Source organism: Hippocampus guttulatus, chromosome 9, assembly GCF_054856545.1.
Source record: "Hippocampus guttulatus isolate MCC_2025c chromosome 9, RoL_Hgut_1.0, whole genome shotgun sequence".
Classification (NCBI taxonomy): Eukaryota; Metazoa; Chordata; class Actinopteri; order Syngnathiformes; family Syngnathidae; genus Hippocampus; species Hippocampus guttulatus.
Window position 1 is genome coordinate 18,455,640 of NC_141269.1, and position 21,393 is coordinate 18,477,032.

The 21,393-nt window shown below is 41.9% G+C and overlaps 3 protein-coding genes across 4 annotated transcripts; 1 reads left to right on the forward strand and 2 right to left on the reverse strand.

The window, feature by feature from the left end:
* The first annotated feature begins 2,635 nt into the window (after positions 1-2,635).
* Positions 2,636-5,258, forward strand: c9h17orf67 (chromosome 9 C17orf67 homolog). Its single transcript, XM_086119893.1, has 3 exons — positions 2,636-2,770; positions 3,642-3,742; positions 5,118-5,258. Exons 1-3 carry the CDS (start codon positions 2,716-2,718, stop codon positions 5,232-5,234), a joined length of 273 nt encoding a protein of 90 aa, XP_085976019.1. The 5' UTR covers positions 2,636-2,715; the 3' UTR covers positions 5,235-5,258.
* Positions 5,259-6,805: 1,547 nt separating this feature from the next.
* Positions 6,806-9,833, reverse strand: cbx8b (chromobox homolog 8b). The gene is made up of 5 exons (XM_086119892.1): positions 9,684-9,833; positions 9,531-9,574; positions 9,251-9,316; positions 9,084-9,150; positions 6,806-8,191 (listed from the first exon to the last, which is right to left on the reverse strand). The coding sequence occupies exons 1-5, from the start codon at positions 9,750-9,752 to the stop codon at positions 7,382-7,384; spliced, it is 1,056 nt and encodes a 351-aa protein (XP_085976018.1). The 5' UTR covers positions 9,753-9,833; the 3' UTR covers positions 6,806-7,381.
* A 92-nt stretch (positions 9,834-9,925) lies between these two features.
* On the reverse strand, positions 9,926-20,219 carry LOC147200667 (E3 SUMO-protein ligase CBX4-like). Of its 2 annotated transcripts, XM_086119891.1 has the most exons (6): positions 20,000-20,219; positions 19,823-19,866; positions 19,423-19,488; positions 17,681-17,747; positions 15,187-16,633; positions 9,926-10,049 (listed from the first exon to the last, which is right to left on the reverse strand). In XM_086119891.1, exons 1-5 carry the CDS (start codon positions 20,066-20,068, stop codon positions 15,197-15,199), a joined length of 1,683 nt encoding a protein of 560 aa, XP_085976017.1. In that variant the 5' UTR covers positions 20,069-20,219; the 3' UTR covers positions 9,926-10,049; positions 15,187-15,196. The 2 variants fall into 2 exon arrangements, with proteins under 2 accessions (XP_085976017.1, XP_085976016.1); XM_086119890.1 differs by lacking the exon at positions 9,926-10,049 and having other exon boundaries at positions 14,128-16,633.
* Between the last annotated feature and the right edge of the window lie 1,174 nt (positions 20,220-21,393).

Genomic DNA, 21,393 nt, shown 5'->3' on the forward strand with positions numbered 1-21,393 from the left:
TGTGCCCTGCGATTGGCTGGCAACCGATTCAGGGTGTCCCCCGCCTACTGCCCGAAGACGGCTGGGATAGGCTCCAGCACCCCCCGCGACCCTAGTGAGGATCAAGCGGTTCGGATAATGGATGGATGGATAGTTAACTAGTGATATGAAAATCTGTGTCACTAGCTCACTAGTATGTCACACTGAACCCAACTAGTTTACTAGTGAGGAAACATGTGTATCACTAGTTAACAAGTACAGTGAAAATGAGCCCAACGAGTGTAACTAGTGGATATCTCTACATTGACTTGTGAACATGTTCACATTTTGAAACCGTCTAGTTAACATGTAAGGTCAAATCGATTGCACCTAGTTTACTAGTTTGGATTTCTGGATTCACTCGTCGACAAGTAACCAATAATGGGCATCCTCTAGTGAACTAGCTGCAAATCCTCAGGACAACTTGTAAACTAGTGTAAAACATGCAAATGAAGTGGGTGTGATTATGACAAAATCTGAATCCCGATTGGTGTATTTTAACTGCAGATCCAATAGGAATCCTGCAGCCACATTTCTGCCCCACCTCCTCATTATATTTTGTGCAACTAGCTTACTAGTGAGCAGGTTGGCATCCACTAGTTCTACTAGTGAACATTTTAGACCTCACTAGTTGAACTAGTGCGACATTAAATGTCACACTAGTGCAACTAGTGTGACATTAAATGTCACACTAGTGCAACTAGTAAATATTTGGGGCATCACCAGTGAACAAGTAACATTTTTGACACTCACTAGTTAGATATCAAGGCGTCAAGGGGCTTTAACTAGTAAACTAGCTACTGTTTTATCCGCCACTAGTAAACTAGTGAGTATTTCAGCTCGCACTTGTTTACTCGCGCAGGAAATCACGGGTCACAAATTCACATGTTAGAATAATCCATGATTGACAAGTTGACATGTTGCTGAAAATGAATGACTAGTTGGAGTTTGTATGCAACTAGTTCGACATTCGGTGTCACTAGTGTGGCCGAGTGTCGAACTAGTGCTGAAAGAGATCGAACTAGTGTAACACACTTATGTTTGATATCAGGGATTTGGAATAAATGCTCAAATGGCTTGCCATAGTGCTCCGCTGATAGTGTTACTAGTGTAGCAGTTTACTTTTAATATTTAGTAGTCCAAGTGTCATTTGTAGTGGAAAAAAATATTGTACCTACACAGCCAAATTACACGAACCTTAAAATGCCATTCATGGGTATCCAATAAATGCTGCTGCTGCTTTGCAAAGATGCTCATTAATGTAGCAAAAAACACGTTCTGTGTTTTGTTTGCGTTCCGAAGAATACAGTGGTTTTATAAACGTATGTATCCAGTTGTTCTGGTTTGCTAAACACAAAACTGAAAATGTAACAGACCTATACAATATTGCAAACCATCAATTTGCATGCATTGTGGTTGGTGTTGGCTCATTACGTTTGGTGACTTTCCACATAATTTCTTCCACCCAGCACCCAGATGGGCCTAAACCCAACTACTCTATAATAGGCCAGCATGTAAAACAAATAGGAAATACGATAGGTGATTTGACTATACGTACTGACGATGGCTAATGAGAAGGGACACGACAATAGGCAGTACTGGACGTCATTGGATGAAATAAATAGATACCGTTTTGGACGCTGACCTTTGAGTCGACGTCGCATCCATATTGAATGTGGCAAATTGTATCATTTTACAGTAAAGACAGCTCTCACTGGAATTTTCTGACTTTAAGGCGATATAGAGAAACGTGAATCAAAAAGTAATACCGTTGAAGGTTACAGAATCGACAACGTATGATAATCATCAAGAAAGCATTGTGTTGTGCTTGCTTTTAAAACAGGAGGCATTAACTTGCGCGCTTAATACGTCACTTGATGACATCTCATCCATTGACGTATTACTTGTCATTGTAATTTTTTTTAAAAATTAAGTAGTTTAAGAAAAAAGAAAAAGGACTGAAATGCAGATTTGCCACATCCAACATGGCGATCACACTGAATCATAGCAGCAACCAGCCAATTCACTCAATAAGGTATCTATGTACACAATGGGATGCATGTCTGCTGTTAACAAACGGAAAAAAGCTTTCAGTGTCTCAGAAATTAATTTACGTCATGCCCAAAAATACAATGTCGTATACGGTACACTCGTGTAATAAACGTCAGAAAGCAACAGAATCCACAGTAATGTCATTTAGTTCAAACGAAATTAGATAAATACAATGTTGAGGTTTTTAAACATACGAAACCATTTTGAGCATACGTTAAAAAAAGTATTGTAAATGGTAAACATTACACCCATACAGTCGTTTATAAGAGAAAGCACGAAAACTGGAGTGTTCGCAGCATGGTTGACTGGATATCTACACTGCCATCTAGTGGATGAAGAACCACAGTCAACAAACACCATACATTTCATCTGTTGTTTACGACTGAGCCGTTCTTTTTTTTTTTTTTTTTTTTTTTTTTGCAATACAGTATTTGAATCCTCGAGTGTTGTATTATTCATATTTACATCGAAAATGTTTTGTTAATAGTGTGACTGAATTATGTTGTATGTCAGTAATACGAGCGCCGATTATATGTTTTGTGGGTGGCACAGGAGAGTAGGAGGAGATTTTCCCCCTACTCTCCTTTTGGACTTCAGTCGAGACCCCAGAGCAAATAAAGTTTGGGCTGAAAAACAGTGTTGAAGATGAAGAAACTGGTGGTGCTTCTACTTTGCCTGGTCATTTTGACCATCCACACAGGTAGGAACCGCCAGAGAATTCCACTCGAAGACTGAAATTGTATAACGTTGTGTGTGAAATTACGTGGGTGGAACATAGTTATTATTATGCGTTTATCCTAAAAATGGTCATATTCATCCATTGCATGGGATTGTCAAAACATTTAAAACTTGCGTTATTGTGGATTATTATGTAGCTACTTGTTAAATTCACACTTTGTTATATTGCTGTCTTTAAAACTCTACTTTATTGGAACCTGCACTACAATACATGCCAAATTAATTCATATTTGTAGCACAAAGGGCACCGCCGGTCCGTTTTCACTCATTTTGCCGAAAAGCTCGGATCTGTCTTCACAGGTACGAAGCGTTTTGCCACGTTGCTACGAGAGCAGCGGCCACAGATCTGACTCTGTTTTGACACACAGAGAGCTGCGTTCATTTTCACAGCAACTGAGAGAAAACGAGTCGGCCCAGCCGGATGGTGCTGCACGGGCCTGACTCCCTGGGGAGTGAAGAGAATGAATGGGCACTTTGTTATCTTTCGGCAAATAGCCGCTTCCCAAAAGGAGCCTGGTTAGAGAGACCGAGAGTTGTGGGGCACGCAGGAGGAGGGGGGGGGGGGGGGGGGGGCGGGTGTCAGTGATGTGTTATGTTAGCTAGAAACAGAAGCTCCCTTGGGACAGAAGCTGGGGAGGCTTGTAAACACGTAAAACAGTCAGTAGTAGTCCCATTTTTCTTTATTGAAAAAAAAATAGTAGCCCACATTTGGTTTTGCAATAGGTTTTAAATATTGCGTGTGTGTGTGTGTGTGTGTGTCGGGGTGGGGGCGGGGGGTACTATTGTCAAACCAATGTGTAAAGATTTTATTTTATTGTGCTTCTTCTCCTTAGATGCCAACCCCATAATCAAGGAAAGCTTTGCTAAGCAGCTTCTGCGAAGCAAGAGGCAAGAGAGGCCAAGGACACCAGGCCACCCGGATGAGCCCATGAGAGTGAGCGTGATTAAGAGCACATGCACGAGCTGATGTTATTGAGTTTAGTGACTTTCGCTTCCAATATACTCTCCAAACCTTTACTGTTTGATCAGAACCACCGTTTACATCTCTCGAGCTGTATCGACGAGGCGTATATGCAAATACATTTTCTGGAAAGTCTATGTATTTAGGAGTAATAAACAGTGATGCATTTTTTCATTCGCTAAGGTCCAGGACTATTTGGACAGTGACAGTCATTTTTCTTTGACACGCCAGCACAATTAATTTGAAATCATGCATGATCATCGAGGTCACGGTGGTCGACTGGATAGCAAGTCCGCCTTACAGTGCGGGGGTTTTTCTCCGGATACTCCGGTTTCCTCTCACATTCCAAAAACATGCATGGCAGGTTCATGGAACACTCTATCTAAATTGTCCCGAGGTGTGATGCGCGAATAATTTGTCTCTGTGTGCCCTGCGATTGACTGGCAACCAATTCAGGCTACCCCACCCGCTGCCCGAAGTAGCTGGGATAGGCTCCAGCAGATTTAATTGAAAATAATAATAATAATAAACGTTTTTTTGTTGTTGTTTTGTGCTTAATCTCTGAATTCCGCAATTTTCAGGTCGTCAAAAATATTTTAACTAAATGACTTAACTGTCAGCACAAACTGTAATACTGTACTTGAAGGGAAATCCTTTGCAGCTAATGGATTATTGAAACGTGCGCGACACGCGTGCGCGTGCGCTCGCGTACAAGCACACATACTCACACGAATCCGAGTATTCTTGTGCCAGGATTAAACAGCCATCTTTCGTTTCTGCTTGTTAGTGATTTTGCTGCATTTATTTTTTTTTCTTTGCAGTGAAGAGTAGCCTAGCTCTCCATTTGGCTGAGCTCAGACCTTCATCATGTTTTGGCATTCAAAGAATCTCGAGCTTTTCATCAAAGACAACTGCAGTGGGCGTGCTTCGTGACTGTAAACCATTGAGGAAAATTTTTATCAAAGCCATACAAATGAGGGCTAGTATGTAACTTTGTCCAAATATTCTTCAACTCCTGATCTCATCTGTTCTATATTACATTTTGTGCATTATCTTGTGTGCTTAAACTGATTCAAGCCGAACCAGCAATAACATTTGGGGAGCAAGTCCAATCTGTTTTTTGTTGTTGTTGTATTTACTCATTTTTACTTTTGATCAGAATATTTTCGCCGCCAAATGAAAGGCGAAATGTTCACGTTTTTGTTTCACTGTTATTTTCACCCATATTTTCTTCTTTTTTTTTTGCCGTCACTATCGTTGCTGCTATTAAACGCCACATAAGTGCTGCTCATCCATTTTGTGATAATCAATTTGCTTCACTTGTCTTTGCCATATTTGTCTCGATCAGGAGCACATGCTTCACATGCAGGCTCTGGACCAGAGAGCGCAGGAGACCAACATGGAGCATTGGCTCAACCCTCACTGCTACCCACGCTGTAACAGGAACTATGGATACCCTGTCTGATGATGTGCACGAAGGTCGCCAAGAGTATGCACACCGAAGTCATATAACCCACATACACAAACGAAAAAGAAACAACAAAAACATGCAATAAAGGAGTCTATACATTTTAATTCAACTAACAGGATTACAATGTGACAAGGGAAAAAAAATGTTGAAGAGGGCTCCCTCTTGGGTTTTTCCAATGAATAAAGTTTCCCTCATGGTGGTTTATAATGAAATATAAAATGTCAGTTCTCTTTTTTGGTGAGTCATCGCTTCTTAAAATGTTTATGAAGGGAAGCGAAACTTCAAAAAACATTTAGATGTATTTTTGAGTCAGGTGAAATTTTGTTCATCGAGTTAAAATAACCCACAGAGGGAAACACATCTGCCACAAGGCCCGTGGCCATGCATGCACTCACGGGGAATGAGGGGTCGTGAGAAATAATTCCTTCTTTTTTCATGCTGCATTCCCGAAAGGTAAATACACATCTGCCTGAAGCAAAATGATTTTGATTATTTGAGAATGCTGTAATGTTAAATCATGAATGAGGGGATGCCTCACCAATGGGGGTGTGTGTGCGTGGGGTGGTGGATTACTTCACCTTTGTCTAAATTGAATAAATTGCTCATGTTTTAACTGTCTTGTCTCCGCAGAAAAGAACCACCTCAACACGATTAAAGCGATGGGAAATGGAAAGACTTCCTCAACGGATCCGTCAATGAAGCGAATGGATAATACATATATTATTTTGACTGTCTCATAATGCATGTTCGTTTCTTAGAATACACGTATTTACACTTCGTATCCTTTATCATAACATTGGAAAATATTTACTCTGAGAATGAGTGAATAAAAAAATACATTAAAAACAATCCTGAGTGAACAATTGATTCCAACATTAATATTAAAAAATACCGCAGTGGCAATTTGGGTTTGAAATATATTTTTTTTTTAATTTATATTTCGTTAGGAATAGTCTTGCTGAGCACCAGAAATATGACGTGTCGGTCAGATCGGAGCGGTGTCTCGCCAGATGCCCGATTGTTGATATCGAAAAATATTCTAAGTGTAATGCACAACAGTTCAGCGGTGAAAACGCTTAAAAGGCGAGCGTGTCTGTATCAACGTGCCCGAGCCGCGAGAATGCGCTCACATGCACGTGCTGAAATGAAGTCTGCCAGGAGCTTCCCGTGCTCACCGAACATGCGGGACGATGTCAAGAATATATTTCTGTTCGCTCAACTCAAACTTCTGCTCATTTGCTTAGGTTGACATGTGTCGGTAATTTTGCCAGAAAAAAAAATCATCCAGTTTGACGAGTTTACATGTAGATACTAAAACAACAGCACCTCAAGTTTTAACAAAATTAGGCCCGACTGGAATTGGTTTTATGGTTCAGCGTGTGTGGCCTTCTGTTGTAGTTGATCACTTAATAGTTTATCTACATCCACAGAATGACTTCATTCTCTTTTTTGATAATTGTATTTCTACATTTAAGAAAGCGGCAACGATGTATTCACATTGTGCGATGAGGTCACCCGTTATTGAGCTCTTGCGATTTGCAATTTAGGATACATGAGACAGTTGACACAAGTTAGAACGTTTATTAAAAGTTTGACACCAGGTGTTACCTTCCCACTTCAAAGCTCGCTGCTCTTCATTACTGTTCAAATATGACGTTAATGTTAAAAAAAAAAAAGCATTTATGCCTGTACACAACCCGAGGATGATCTTACATTTCGAAATGTTGGAACAATTGAAACAAAGTTGGACTTTGACAGAAATACAAACGGATTAATACTTTTCAACACAAAGTGCTTAAGAACAGTTTCAAAATAACTCCAATAAATGGAAGTCTTTTGTCAAATAATTTCAAATTACTGTACAGCAAAATATTTCATCTCAATGAATGGAAGTATCAACAGAAACCACTTCCCAGCATAAGATGCTGTTATATTTTGACAGTCAAATGTACACATTTTACAAAAGCAACATGCATGTAACCAGTGCATAATTGGAAGAGGACTTCATTTCATTTTGGTCAGTGCGCCGAACTGTTTGATAGACTTTATGTATATGCACGTTTGTCCCCGAATTTCATAACACAATTATCTCTTTTCATGGCCCCTTGTTCTGCATGACATTGAGGTCTGATGTGTCCATATCATCTCTTGTCTTTAAAGAAACCTTTTGAAGTGCTGCTCTCCTTGATGGTGACAGTCAGCAAGTTGGCGGTAACATCTGTCACCAGTATCTTTTCCACGCTGCACAGAGACGGTCGCCATGTCACCTCGTCCAAGTCGACGTCGAGTCGGGTTGGGGATGGCTTGTCCAAAAAGTAAGGCTTTTCCGTGGGGACAAGCTGGCTGGGGCCACGCTGGTGCTTGGAGGGGCCTGAGCTGTTTTTAGTCCTGTGTGTGTCCCTGTGTGAGTGCAGGTCACTCTCTGCGTAAAGCTGCTTGTGGGATCCCCCGCCTGTCATTGGCCGGTTTTGTGAATGATGATGATGATGCTGGTGGTGGTGGCGGTGGTGGTGGTGCCGATGGTGTTTATGACTGTGACCGTGGTACTCAGGGCTTCTGTGATGGGAAACTTTGAGCAGTTTCATATCTTCACCGCTCTGCAGCTTCAACAGTTTTTGAGGGCTGTGGTTTGACAGTTCATCTGCTCTCCTCTCGTCGGGCTCGTAGGCTTCTGGGATGCTGTCATGGAAACGGAGCTTTGGCTTCGGCCCTCTCTTTTTGGGTAAATGCAGCAGCTCTTCGGAGTTCGCTTGTTGCTCGTGGGCCAAATCTGGTGGACTGACAAATACGCTTTCTCCCCGGTTAACAGTGCTGGGTGGGAAAATTGTGGGAACAACCGCTCTCAGGCCTTCTCTGGCCCTGTGGGTGACAACGGGCTCTCGTGTGTCATAGCTAAAGCGCATCCCCCGCATTGTCTCATTCCTAAACTCATAAGACTTGGTGGCCTGGGCCTATTAGAAAATGAGAAAATGAGTTTAGCCACTGTTTCACACATTTTGTGACAATTTCAAAACTTTCCATTTCGGGACACTGTAAATGTACACTTTGGACGGAGTTTCTTTACTGTGGAGTAACCCTTAGAAAAACGTCAGTTAAAACACTTAATTTGCTGCTCAGGGAACCAGGCTTCAACAGTGTAATTAACATGTGACACTGCTATAAAACGGACAATTACAGAACCAAGTTCCTTCCTGGACCTTGTATTCACCTCTGAACTTCCAGTGACCCTGTTTAACAACCCTCTTGTCTTGACACAGGCTGCTGTTCAGATTGAGATAAACTTGAGTCTGTTTATACATATTTTTTAGTTTACTTGTGGTTGTGAAAGTTTATTTCTGACACCAAAAGTATTTGCTTGTGAGGCCTAACAAACAACAGATTTTTTTTCTTTTTGGTGGGGGGTTGTTGTTGCCAATATAGCTTTGTTATTACAGAGCTCCAACAGAAAATATTAGTTGTGAGTTGCTTTAGGAAACAGCACAATAAATGTGAGATATCAGCTATGCCATGGGGAACAACTCATTTTTCACCTAATGGGTCTGAAAATATTCAATCGTTTCATACTAATAATGGATGTTTGTTCCTCTATCTATGCCAGTTTCATAGAGTGAACAACTGTAATCTGTGAAGTAATCATTATTTAAGAATGTATACTGTTTTGTGACATGTTTGTGTGGTGCTGTGCAACAAGATTTTTCTCTTGTAAAATGTGCGGCCCGGCTTAATAAAGGTTGAAAAACAATGCCTTCCAAGATCACACGCTCATTTGAATACGCATAATTGCAATTATGATAATTAGCAAGCGACTAACGCAAAACGAAAAAAAATGTTGATTAATTTTACCTTGAGAAGAAACTTCTTCGGTTTGGGTCCTCTCTTTTTGGGTCCGAGGAGTTCCCTTTCACGCTCCCTGTTCGGAACACGGCAAAGCCAGACGCCTCTTTCAAGTGTCAGCCGATCAAAGTGCGCATGACGACATGTTAGGATCGACCACGTAACGTGGAACGTACCTCTGCTCGAAAGCCGCAAACAGGCGGGCGTCCAGAATATTTTCCTCCGGCTCCCATGTGCTGTATCTGTTAGGGGGGATTGAAGACCATAAAATCGACGGTTCGTTTGGATTGAGGAAGCGAGAGCTCGGGCGTAAACAGCGTGGCGGGTTTGGTCGTCGCGTTCACCCCACGAGCTCCGATCCCCCATCGAGCTTTAATCATGCTAGTCGCGGCGAGCTAACGACAGCTACCACGGCATTTGCGGCGCAAAAACAGAATAGCAGAAAGCGAGACTTACTTAGGAGACCAGCCCTTCCATTTCACAAGGTACTCGAGCCGACCCTGCATGCCGTCAGAAACACAACAGGCGTGACTTAGCTTGCAGGGCGACATTAGTATTACAAAAGCAGCATTTTTGATTCACATTTTGCTGAAACCAAGGGCCACGTACCTTCCTGATTCTGCGTTTGATGATAGACTCGGCGGCGAACACCCTCTCCCCGACGGCAGACAGCTCCATGTTGACTCCAGTGCGACCTACCGTTAGCTAAGCTTGCTAGTGTTAGCGAAGCAGACGTTTTTTTCTCACAGTCCCTCTGCCACTCTGAATTCCCAACAGACCATAATACTACCGAGCACAGAATGGACGTCAGCGCATTTTTACATTGTTGCTAGGGAACCGCAGTCGGTGGACCTAATTCGACGACGCCCATTGGCCCAGCCGTTGCTACGTGATCGGGTTGCTAAGTGAGGGGTGGAGCTTAGTGTGGCCGGGAGATCCCTTCTTGCTCCGACATCGCCTTATTACTTCAAATTGCTGTGGAGAGAGAAGACAAAGATGTGGAACATTTTTCATTACAATGATTTCAAAACAGTCACTTCTACGTTTTCCACGGGTGTTGTTGATTTGAAGTAATTAGCTCCAAGAAAATAAAGACATTTTCAGCACACAGCATCGAGAGAACGCGTAAATCTGCACCATACGACGACATGAAAGGCTTTCTATTCCATTCTATTCTCTCGGAGACATATATGTTCATTCATTGTAAAATGTCGTTTGTTTTTCGTAAATTAGAGCAATGGCATCCTGTTCACAATCGTTACACTTGTCTGTATTCTTTGGCTGTTTACAGAAAAATAGAATAATCAGGAATTCAACCAAGAATATATATGTGTCAACAAAAACAGATAAATAAACTTGACTGAATTAAAATGTGTGTCATCAAAATGTGTCTTCCTTGAGTGGTAAATTGCGAAATTGTGTATTTAATAAACGGTTACGTGTTTGTTTTTACCGCAGAATAATGACACGAATTTGAGCTCGGTTACTTTAAATCATGCTCACAAATGACAAGTCGATTTTGTTGTTGTATTATTCACCGACCCGTTCCCACCCGACCCCCCCGAGAAAAAAGCAAATGAACAGCGACTTTATTTATCTTTGCTTCACGTCTGATGTGTCAAATCATTCCAGGAGGTGAGCGCCAAATACAAAACATTACATTTCATGAATACGGCAAGAATCGCCCGGTCGTTATATTCAAGCCTTTAACAACGCATACATTAAAGCCGTTCTCATTGTGCCCCGACCGAAAAATTATGCTCGACTAAAGATGGTAATAATTGTAACAACTGTATAACAATAATAATAATAATAATAATTTTATTATTGTAGAGTTGTAAAATACAAGTCATTTAAATCATCCCGCAACCAAGCTGGATAGGTTAGAAGAATGAATGCCATTCATTGATATATTTTGGAGTTGTTGCCGTTGTTGTGGTCGTTTTAAATAATACAAGAGATAAATAAGTGAGATATACCTGTATATAGTCCAAATTTATGAAACATATTTCCACACAATAGATGGCCCTCCTTAGCGGTAAATGGCCTACTTAAAAATGACTTTATACTGAAGACATTTGAATTTGGGTATTACATTTATTTCGATTAGAGTGCTAAGTGTACCTGAAAATCAGGTTGTTTTTTTTAAAAACACGTGTTTTTGTATTGTGTCGTGTTGGGCTCATTTATTTGAATACATGAATAAATAAAATGCATTGCGTTAAAATAACTTATACAATTGTATACATTAAAATCTCTACGATAGCTTCAAATATTCACGAGAGAAACAGTTTCTGCAAATTATACTATAAATTAAATTATAAATTATATCTTATATCTTTTATATATATTGTTGCTATACTGTATGCTAGGCATACAGTATATATGTATACTGTATATCTTATATCTTATATCTTGTGGCGCTTTTCATTTGATATCATTAGACATAATTAAGACATTTTAGTGAGGATGTAACACGTCGTGATTTTGGTTTTCTCAGAATTATTTCATAATCCCGGTGTATCTTCTTGTCGTTAAGCATTGCTGTTACTTTTTTTTTCAAGCCATTTTGCGCGAGGAGAATAGCTGGCGCATCTTGGGCTGGATATGATTGGTGTCAATCAGAGTTGCTGCAGTTTCAGAGAACACGTGCGTGGACGATGTGGAAATATATTACTAACGTACACTAACGAGCTGCAATAGCCTACATCCAGAAAGGCAATGAGATAAACCTGGATTTTATTTTCTTGAACCCAAATGGACACAAAATAGGCGCATCAAATTTATTCCATGTTTGCAATCTTTAACTGTAAATGAAACCTAAAGCGACATGCACATGGACAACCGCACACATTTCAGTATATTCACACAAACCCTGCATCGACGCCAAATACATTGACAAGCCATTATCTCGATGACCATGCTGTCTGCTAGATCGCCATCATCTCGTCTGTGCACATGCTGCTACAGGCCATAGTCGGAGATATAAGCACCACTCCCTAAAAATTCACCGCAGTCACATTTGTCTGCACACCAGACCCGTCAAAGATAAATAAACAGTGGCGTCAAGCGCACCCATTTTCCTGTTCACCTGCTTCTAAGAGGGACTTTAAATCTATCTCATTGTAAATGTCTTTTGCAGACATAATCTTTCCATTTTGCAGACCATGAAATATGATCATTAGACAGTTACATGCGTCTATATCGTGTCTTTATAAAAAAAAAATCACACAAAGACATGGAATGGAATACGAAAAACTCAAATCCCCAGCATGATTTTTATATTATTATGCATCCGTAACAAAGCATTGGAATATTAATCGAATACTGATTTTTAAAAGGGCGATCGTTTAAAAGACGCATGCAAGCAGTCGTGCTGCACGCAATGCGCATGACTTGCACGCCACACAAGATGAGACAACGTGACGCCCAACCGCAAAACAACGCGTCGGGGTTTCGCACCACACTCATGCAAACGAGCAGCTGGGACCGCCTTTGATTACCCCTAACACACACACACGCACGGCCCGATTGTTACACCCAATACACATGACATTCCAATACTGCCGCAGTTGCCGTGACGCGCGGGTTGTTTTTTTTATATCCGACACCGTGGATGAGTCAGAGCTCGAGAGCGAAAAGGAGGACAGCCATTTTCTCCCCCTTTGTGGCTGCGCACATCCGCGCGTGAAAAACATACTTGGTTCGAGTTGCGGATTGAAGCATGGGAAATGGTCCATTTTACACACGGCGTTTGACAGAAGACGTCAGTCGCAAGTACCGCACGACAACAATGGTGGGCTACGAGATGTTTATTGGGAGGTTAACGCATAAGAGGGCGTCGTTTTGCTCTCCACATCCTCAGCTTGAAAGCGCCCTTCTGTTCTCGAGCGGAACAGCAACGGAATGAAATGAAGGAGGAAAACTGCTGCCACCACTTTAAGCGAAAACACACCGTGGCACTCCACGTGGCGGCGGTTTCGTGCGATAGCACCACTTGCCTTGGTCCTTGATGTTTGGCACGAAACGACGGTGCAATTCCTGGATTCGTTTTCATATAACAAATGAGCACAATAACACACTAAGTGTGTTTTGGAAACCAAATACATACCTGTCAAGTCATACGGTTTAGCCATAGTTCATACGGATTTTGTGGTGAATCTTACGTATATGGCCGTATCGCACAAATCATACGGATTCTGAAAATTTCCGTTTTTTGTTCCCCCCGACAGGTAGTTCCGTTTGCTTTTGCCCAGAACGGTGCTCGTCTACTCGAATGCTTTCATTTCCGGAATACAACTCTGAACACAGTAATGCCACTAAGTTGAATGATGATTAGACATTAACCAGACATTGTATTATGGAGATCTACAATAAATATCATTGAAAATTTCGTGGGTTTTTTTTCTGTGCCGTTATTTTGACATAAAATGCTTTGGTATGTTATAAGGATTTTTTGCTCTTTATACGGATTTATTTGGTAGTTTATACAGGTTGGCGCTCCGAAAAGTTGACAGGTATGCAAATATTACAAATACAACAAGAGTTCAGGCATCATTGTGATAAATCGTATAATGCTAATTTAGCAAGCATATATAGAATACAGTTGTAAATTGAGGGGTTCGTTGTTTTTAGTGGATAGTTCTACTTTACGAACGGCAAAAGGAAAGATGGAATCCTTTAAATGCAGTTTTATTAAAAGGGGAAAAAAGACGTCTGCACCGCCACCGCAGCGCGTTCGAAAACACAACTCTCGTAACTAAAATCACTTCTTGCTTCTCTTACTTCAACAGCCAATCAGAACGTATCAACATAAAAACATGTCTAAGCAATAATAAAACAACAGAATATAATTTAGGTATTCTTAACGTGAAATATGATATGCAAACATAACATGATAATAATAAATAATATAACATAAGCTTACATAGTCATAGGATGCCATCCACATGAACACGAAATGTGATAGACGAGTGCTCATCATGAGTTTCGGCCTGGTCGCACTCACTCTTCACGGCAGTGTAAACGTCATAACGTCAATCCGGAGACCAAGTTGAACTTGCAAATAATTTTATTATTGCAAAACTGTAAAGGAAGCATTCACTTCGTCTGCCCACAAAACATGAAAGTGCATCACTGCACACTTTACAAATCACATGTGCTGGAATGGTTATTCTTGTGAAAACATGCCCTATAAAGTGAGAGGCATAGAGCACAGGATTTAAGACACAAGAGGACCTCCTCTGTAAATGCGTGTATAATCTTTTGTTATTACACTGTGTGTTCTCAAAGTTATTCGATAAGGGTTAGATATGTGCTTACGAAACACATGCTAAAGCCGCTGCGCAGATGTGTGGGCCACACAGAGAGTGGAGAGTCAAATGATAGCCTACCCAGCTGGTGGTACGAATCGGATAGACTACACAGTTCGACTGGCACATATTTGTGATTGCGATATCATTCACATGAAGAATTCCCACTGCAGTGCTGCAAAACATAAATTAAATAAATGCTTGCACTGACTTAACCAGTGTCCGAGGCACACTATCAGACAACGGAAGCAGTGACAAATAAAAACATAAGCAACATTAATAACGTTTCATTTAACACTTTCAGATTCTCAAAAATACAATTGACATTTATTGACAAAGGTGCTTTCCTTATTAATTTTAAACAAGTATCCACACAGCTTGTATCTGTCTCTGTACACACTTTTTGCTCACGCACGCGCGCGCGCACACACACACACACACACACACACACACGCAGCGCGCAGTGTTGTTACCATGTTTCAATATAATTTTCTTCCAAACAAACATTTCTATAAATCCTATATTCTTTACAAGAGTTTGAATGTAGACTGTGGCGAGCACAAAAAAACCCATTAATAAGAATGTAAGTGCATTTTCAGTTAGTTCTACGTCTTTTAAATTTCTGAACTAAGTTTGAAATTACATGTGATAAAGTCACAACATATGACATGTCATGCAGGAAATAAGCAAACTGAGCAAAGAATTCAAATGCTTTTTCCTTCTGAGCTATACAAAATTATATAGGAACCGGTTCTGTTTGCACATTCTAGCCTCTGAAAATACAAACACGTCTCCTGTACCTTTATACAGTTACACTGTAACGTACTCCTTGAAGGTAACTGTGAGGCAGTTTGTCGTAATGTCCGTGATGACTATATTCCCGAGGAACGGCTGGAAAGATGGAAACGCTGTCTCCACTTTACCCGTTTCCTGGTGACCAACAGTCGGCGAATCAACTGTGTCCACAATCGCAATGTTTTCAGTTTCAGCCTGGGGCTGACTTTCAGTTTGCTCTTTCACTTGCGAGTCTGTCTGTGTTCCATCCTGTGTGTGTCGTTCTGGCTGGCTCCCAGCGGAAGCAGCGACTTGAGGCCTGGCTTTAACAACGCTCAAGTCAATAGGCTCCTCTTGATCATGATCAGCATAGTCACAGTGCTGCAATGAAAAGGGACCCCGGAGGCCATTTTGGTCCGTGCTAATGCTTTGGGTGGGTGAGGAGAGTGTGTGGTGGGAGATGAACAACCTCTTGTTACTTCCATGCTCCTCATTGTCAATGTCAGAATGGTGTCGCTTTAATCCTTGAAATTCATCCTGGGTTGTTTTTTTGTCAGTGAACACGGGAACTCCGGTGTCCAGAGGCAAAGAGGCCAGATTAGGCTTGGGTGTCAATTGTAAAGGCTGATGGGCTGGAAGCAGACACTGACCCCTGACCTCAAAATGTTGATCCTGTTCTGTCACAGCAAGTTTGGTTTGGGCGGACTGTTCGCTTTTTTTGGTTGAATCTCCCGTGAATCCCGAGTCGGCTTTGGGTTTCTTTGCAAATCCATTAACGAGGCCGAGATGTTTGACCAGCTTCATCTTCTCGAGGTGCCTTTCTGCGTTGTCTGCTCCTTGTGAAAACGCCTCCGCCGACTGGGATTCAGCATTTGTAACCTTTGCGTCCTCCATTCCATTTTCCATGTATTTGCTCATGACAATAACAATCCGTCCGTTCTTGTTTTTGTTTTTCACAATTTTGAGTTTACTGCCACTGACGCCGTTGTGCTGCACTGAGGCAGGGTCTTTTGGCTTTGCCTCCTCTTGTTCTTTGTGGCCATTGAGGTCGGCTGGGAGCTTTTTCAGCTCCATGGTGATGTCCTTTACTTTGGTCAGGACGCCTGAAGTCTTGTCCCGGAACCATTTTTGCTGCAGCACAGGGGGGAGATTGTATCCCTTGATGGGCAGCTCTCTCGCGTTGACCTCTCTTGGCTTCACAAACACAGACTCATGCATCTGGATACCCGGCTGGTAGTGGTGGTGCTTCTTGGTGTTGAGCTGATAGTAGAACTTGGTGCCATTGGCATGCTGCTCAGTCTCACATTCTCGGCTCATGGGCTGGAACTGATGATGTTTCTTGCCGTTCAGCTGGTACTGCTGGCTCTGGGGACGCAGCATTGGAACGGAACTGGTGTCTTGACAGCTGTCTTCTTGCAGGGAAGACTCATGACGGCCGGTAAGTATACTGGATCTCCGAGCAAAAGAAGGGACCTGTCCAAGTACACAGTCGTTAAAGAACAGCGCTTGCGATGGCTGAAAAATTGGCATTCGGTTCAGCAACGCATTTCTATTCACAATTTGCTTTAGGTGTGGCGAATGAGTTGTGGTGAGAGAATGCACTTAATAGACTGTAAGGTAACCTCTGCACCACAGAGTAATACCTTTCCGTCATAGGCGGCGTCTGTGTTCACTCAGCCCCCCCCCCCCCCCCCCCCCCGCCTTGCCATTCACGAGCACCACTAGTGACATTTGTTTCAAGTGTTTCCTGTGGCAGTGACCTCAGCTCAGAGAAATGCCTCCGGCATGCTTTGTGACCTGTCATTGACTTAGCACGTGTTGCCACTGACACCTTCCTAAGAGGAATAGAAGCAGTCCTCTGAGTGGTACCCCTGACCTTTGGGGCGGGTAAAGGATGCACAAAATGTGCCGTTCACATTCTTGGGGCAACAGCTACCGAAGTAAAGTCACAATTAGAGATACTGTAGTATCTCATTTTGTTCTTATCACAAAGAGTGAGGTGACTGATTATAGTTACATTGCCAGATTTAATGAGCAAAAACAAAAAAGTAATAGACAACCAATTTGGGACAAGGAAGAACACATTACATATTGGTGTATGTTCCAGATCATTTGCAGAGTTACTTTGCAATTATGCATTATTGCACTAATAGGGCTTGACTTCAGCAGGTATTTTTCTTTCGAAATTGAACTTTTTAAAAAGTTTTTGGCCCGAGTGGAGCGCTGCATTCTGAGTGACGTTTTAGTATCTTTTGGAAATCATCAGGATGAGGTCTGTGACAAGGGAATGATAATTTCTCTTTGACCATGAAGAAGCTAAGTGAACTCAATGTGGGGGTCCTATTTTGCAAATCGAACGAACAGATTTTTTTTCTCCCTTTTGAAGAATTGTCAGGAAGGGACTCACTATACTGAGCTATTCTGTCTCGTGTTAGACACCCCACACTTTATGGAATATAGAATTCTAGTATTGTATTGTTGGTAGGAATTCTTCATTGACATGCAGCACTATTTTCTTACCTGAACCAGAAAGTGCTTGGGCTTTGGTCCTCTCTTGCGATAACCCATCAGCTGCTCTTGACGTTCCCTGTGAGAGAAACAGCAGGTCGTGATGGAAGCCACCTTACACTGAGTAAAGTTACCGTCACATGGCAACGCAGTGTACAATAAATGATCCAGACGTGAGCCCGACCGGAGCTACTGATCGGCCAAAGTTTAACACTGCAATCAAATGAGCCTCGTCCTCCCCAAAGAACATGCCACCGGTCCAAGCACGAAAGGCTGTCGGCCCTTGTTGACTTTCTCCCCCCACTCTCCATACTCTTCTTTCCACAGAAGTAACTCAATACAGCAGACAGAAGTGATGTCAGCCCCCCCACCCCACCCCCTCCTCCTCCCTCACATCTAATTACAGTGACGACTCAGTGTATTTTCATAGCCTGGCATTCGGACAATTTGGCTCCCTGGAGAGACATGCAATTAGTTTCAATAAAATCTCTGCTTGCGTGAGAGAGAGAGAGAGAGAGAGAGAGAGAAAGAGAGAGAGAGAGAGAGAGACAGGGAGAGAGAGAGAGAGAGAGATAATTGCTAAAACAGATGGAGAGTGATGTCCATGTTAACGTGTGACCTACGCCTGAAAGGTTGCAGTGAATGAGAGAACAACGCAGGCTTAGAGAAAGGCCAGTGACAGGTTAACACAATATGCATCTAAAATATTCACTTCCACCTTTATGAGGCCAGTCAGTCACTTAGCAGACTTTTTAACAGACGTTAACCACAGAAGACCCTCCACTAATATGGAGCACAAAGAAGTTGGTCATATTTTGACATTTAGAGATCACGTGATTTATGACTCCAATTTAGTTCAGTGATCAACAAAAAGTTCATTTCTATGTGCATTTTCAATAAGTCAGGAACAGATGAAAACAAGATGTGAAGACGAAAGTTTCCTTCTTCCTCCCAAACTAGTGTTTCATTACTTCACGCGGATATTGGACTTTCACTGATGGAAGTGACCAAGCACACGAACACTTTTTTGTCAGCACGACTTGTTCAGCACAAACAACTACGGTGGAACAAACACCAAAATAAGGTACTGCAACCTTGAAAAACAGCCACATTACTTTGAAAATGTGCTGGGAATGAAACCCTGTTGTATTCAATCATAAATGTGATGTGATGGTAAATGTTTTACGTGGGTGCAATTTTGCTTCGAACAGTAACGTGGAAAGAAACTTTCCACAGCAGCAAAAAACAAACAAACAAAAAATACAACCCTTTATGCTTAGGAAAAAGTAATAAAGTACTTCCGTGGATGTTGTGGCAGGTGCATGGGCTGACTGGATGGTGGGAAACAGGCAGCACTCAAGCATGATAACCTGATGCTGACATGCAAAGAAAGATCATGTGACAAAAGGACTGTTGATGCTCCACTTTACTCGGACCTTAACCCCGATTTGACCCTCTAAAGACACCGTTTTTAATCCTAATCCAGTCTCTACAATGGTGTTGAATCGTTGACAGTTGAGCGTCAACACCGGGTTTTCCTGGATGTTTGCCGTGGCTGCAAAGTTTATGCTACAAACATGTAAATCTTTTTGTTTAAAAACACGTCAATGATTGAAAGATGTCAAGTTTTGTGTTGAAAACAGGAAAAGTAGGGAACAATGAGTTTAAACATGTTTCGTCACGTTAATGCACACTGAATAAGGGCTTTGGCACCTGTATGGCTGGCTGGTTGGTCGGGAAAAAAAAAAGCGTACCTGTCTTCAAAAGCATCAAGTAGCCTTGGGTCCAGAATGTTTTCTTCCGGTTCCCATGTATTGTACCTGTTTAGAGAGGCGTTCATTAGTGGACAAACACAAGACACAACTTTAAAAAAATGTTGACATGTTGAAACATACAAGCCTGTTTGATGCATCTAAATTAATCACCACTATTTGAAGGGCCTATAATGAGGGAATGTCAAAATGAAGGAGTGTGCATGTCTTTATTTGGGGAAATGTGCATTGCATGCACTGTAAACTCACACCCACCATTTTGGGGCCAACGTGCAAAGTTCCCAAAGTGAATAAAAGCAACCACCCACGATCCCATAGAGCAGTTTGTGTGTTGAATGTGATAGTTGCAGTAATCCTTTCTGACGTTTATTGGGTCACTTACTTTGGGGACCATCCACGCCACTTGACCAGATACTCAACCCTTCCCTGCGAATGCACAGATAAGCAGCATTAAGCAACGGCAAAACCACGCTCTTCGGGTCATCTTAAAACATCGCGCGTTGTCAGAACACGTAAACAGTCGGAGCTAAGAGGAACGCTTCATTTCCATGTGACAAACCTTCCGGCTACGCTTCTTCTCGATGCTCTCCACTGCAAAGACGTGCTCTCCCGCGGCGGGAAGCTCCATTTTCAAGTGCAGCGTTTCGTGATTTTTCTCCCCCCCACCCCGTTTTCCTTTCTTTGACTTGCGACACCTTATCTCCTTCGAATGAAAACGCACAAGAACACTCGTTCGCTTCCCTCGCTTTCCCCTCGGACACTCAGCGGCAGTGGAAGGCTTCAAGCTGCTGCCAGAAAACACGAGATGCAAATAGCCGTTTCTGTGACGTTGGAAGATGGGCGGGCACAAGGGGGCGGTGTATCTTGGATGCTGATTTCACGGACAGTTGGAATCACGAGGGAGCGCTCGAAAGACGAGCCACTATTTAACAATGCTATTTTCACAACAGTACAATCAAAACAAATTGGAGTGCTGCTGTTTTTTCCCAGATGTTCAGTCATTGTTTAATTTCTAATTTCCTGTAAAATTGAAATAAATGTTTTCTAAATTTGCCATACCACAGGGAGGATTATTTTTAACAGCCCTGAAATTTTTGAATGATTAAAAAACCGCCACGTGTACAAGATGAGGCTTAAAAGTAATGAAACATCAAGCCCATTTCTCCACTCGGCGGTATTATAGGCATGATCATTGAATGCAGTCAGTTTCCAAGGAGTGCACCACCCCCACCCCCCACCACTGTCACCTGTAAATCAAATACCACTCAACTCAACTCAACCCAACTGTATTTATAGAGCACTTTAAAACAGCCATCGCTGTTTACAAAGTGCTGTACATGGAGCAACTATCATATCTACAACAAAAAAATAAATACTAAATCAATAGCAAAGACGGTAGAAAGCACCAAACAGTAAAACTAAGATCAAGTCTGAGTCATGTTGAGTCAAATGACTACTACCTGGTTGTGGCAGCCTTAGGTGAGTTGTTTTGGTAAGCCATTTGAGATTTAGTCGTAGGTTGATGAAGGAAGCCTGAATTTTCCGACCTCTGACCAGGAAAGTGGACTGGTACGTCACTCAAACTGTGAGGTCCAAGTCAGGAAGTCATAAAGTAGGACAAAAAAAATCTCCCCCAATTTAACCAAGTTGCGCTAACGTGACGTCACTCAACAATGGCGACTCCCTTAGGGATACAGGCCGTCAATGGAAAAACTATCGAGCTAACTATCAAACTAACTACTGTATTCATCAATCTTTATTGGCTAGTGAAAAAATCTCATTTGACATAACTTAATGTGACACAACATGATTTGTACTGACTGCATGAAGATTTGCCGCTATCTCCCTGCATTAAATTATTTGGTGAAATGCATGAAATGATAATTAGACATTTGTTTATGATATAAATAAAGCTGTTGTTGATGAAAACGACACTGCAGGCCAACGCGGAGC

Coding starts and splice junctions, on each gene's coding strand:
- cbx8b (XM_086119892.1), bottom strand. CDS start 9,752: ATGGAGCTGTCTGCCGTCGGGGAGAGGGTGTTCGCCGCCGAGTCTATC. Junction 9,317..9,530: donor TGGAAGGGCTGGTCTCCTAA/GTAAGTCTCGCT, acceptor CCCCCCTAACAG/ATACAGCACATGGGAGCCGG. Junction 9,151..9,250: donor TTTGCGGCTTTCGAGCAGAG/GTACGTTCCACG, acceptor TGTTCCGAACAG/GGAGCGTGAAAGGGAACTCC.
- LOC147200667 (XM_086119891.1), bottom strand. CDS start 20,068: ATGGAGCTTCCCGCCGCGGGAGAGCACGTCTTTGCAGTGGAGAGCATC. Junction 17,748..19,422: donor CTTGATGCTTTTGAAGACAG/GTACGCTTTTTT, acceptor TTTCTCTCACAG/GGAACGTCAAGAGCAGCTGA. Junction 16,634..17,680: donor CCAAGCACTTTCTGGTTCAG/GTAAGAAAATAG, acceptor GTACTTGGACAG/GTCCCTTCTTTTGCTCGGAG.
- c9h17orf67 (XM_086119893.1), top strand. CDS start 2,716: ATGAAGAAACTGGTGGTGCTTCTACTTTGCCTGGTCATTTTGACCATC. Junction 2,771..3,641: donor CATTTTGACCATCCACACAG/GTAGGAACCGCC, acceptor TCTTCTCCTTAG/ATGCCAACCCCATAATCAAG. Junction 3,743..5,117: donor ACCCGGATGAGCCCATGAGA/GTGAGCGTGATT, acceptor TGTCTCGATCAG/GAGCACATGCTTCACATGCA.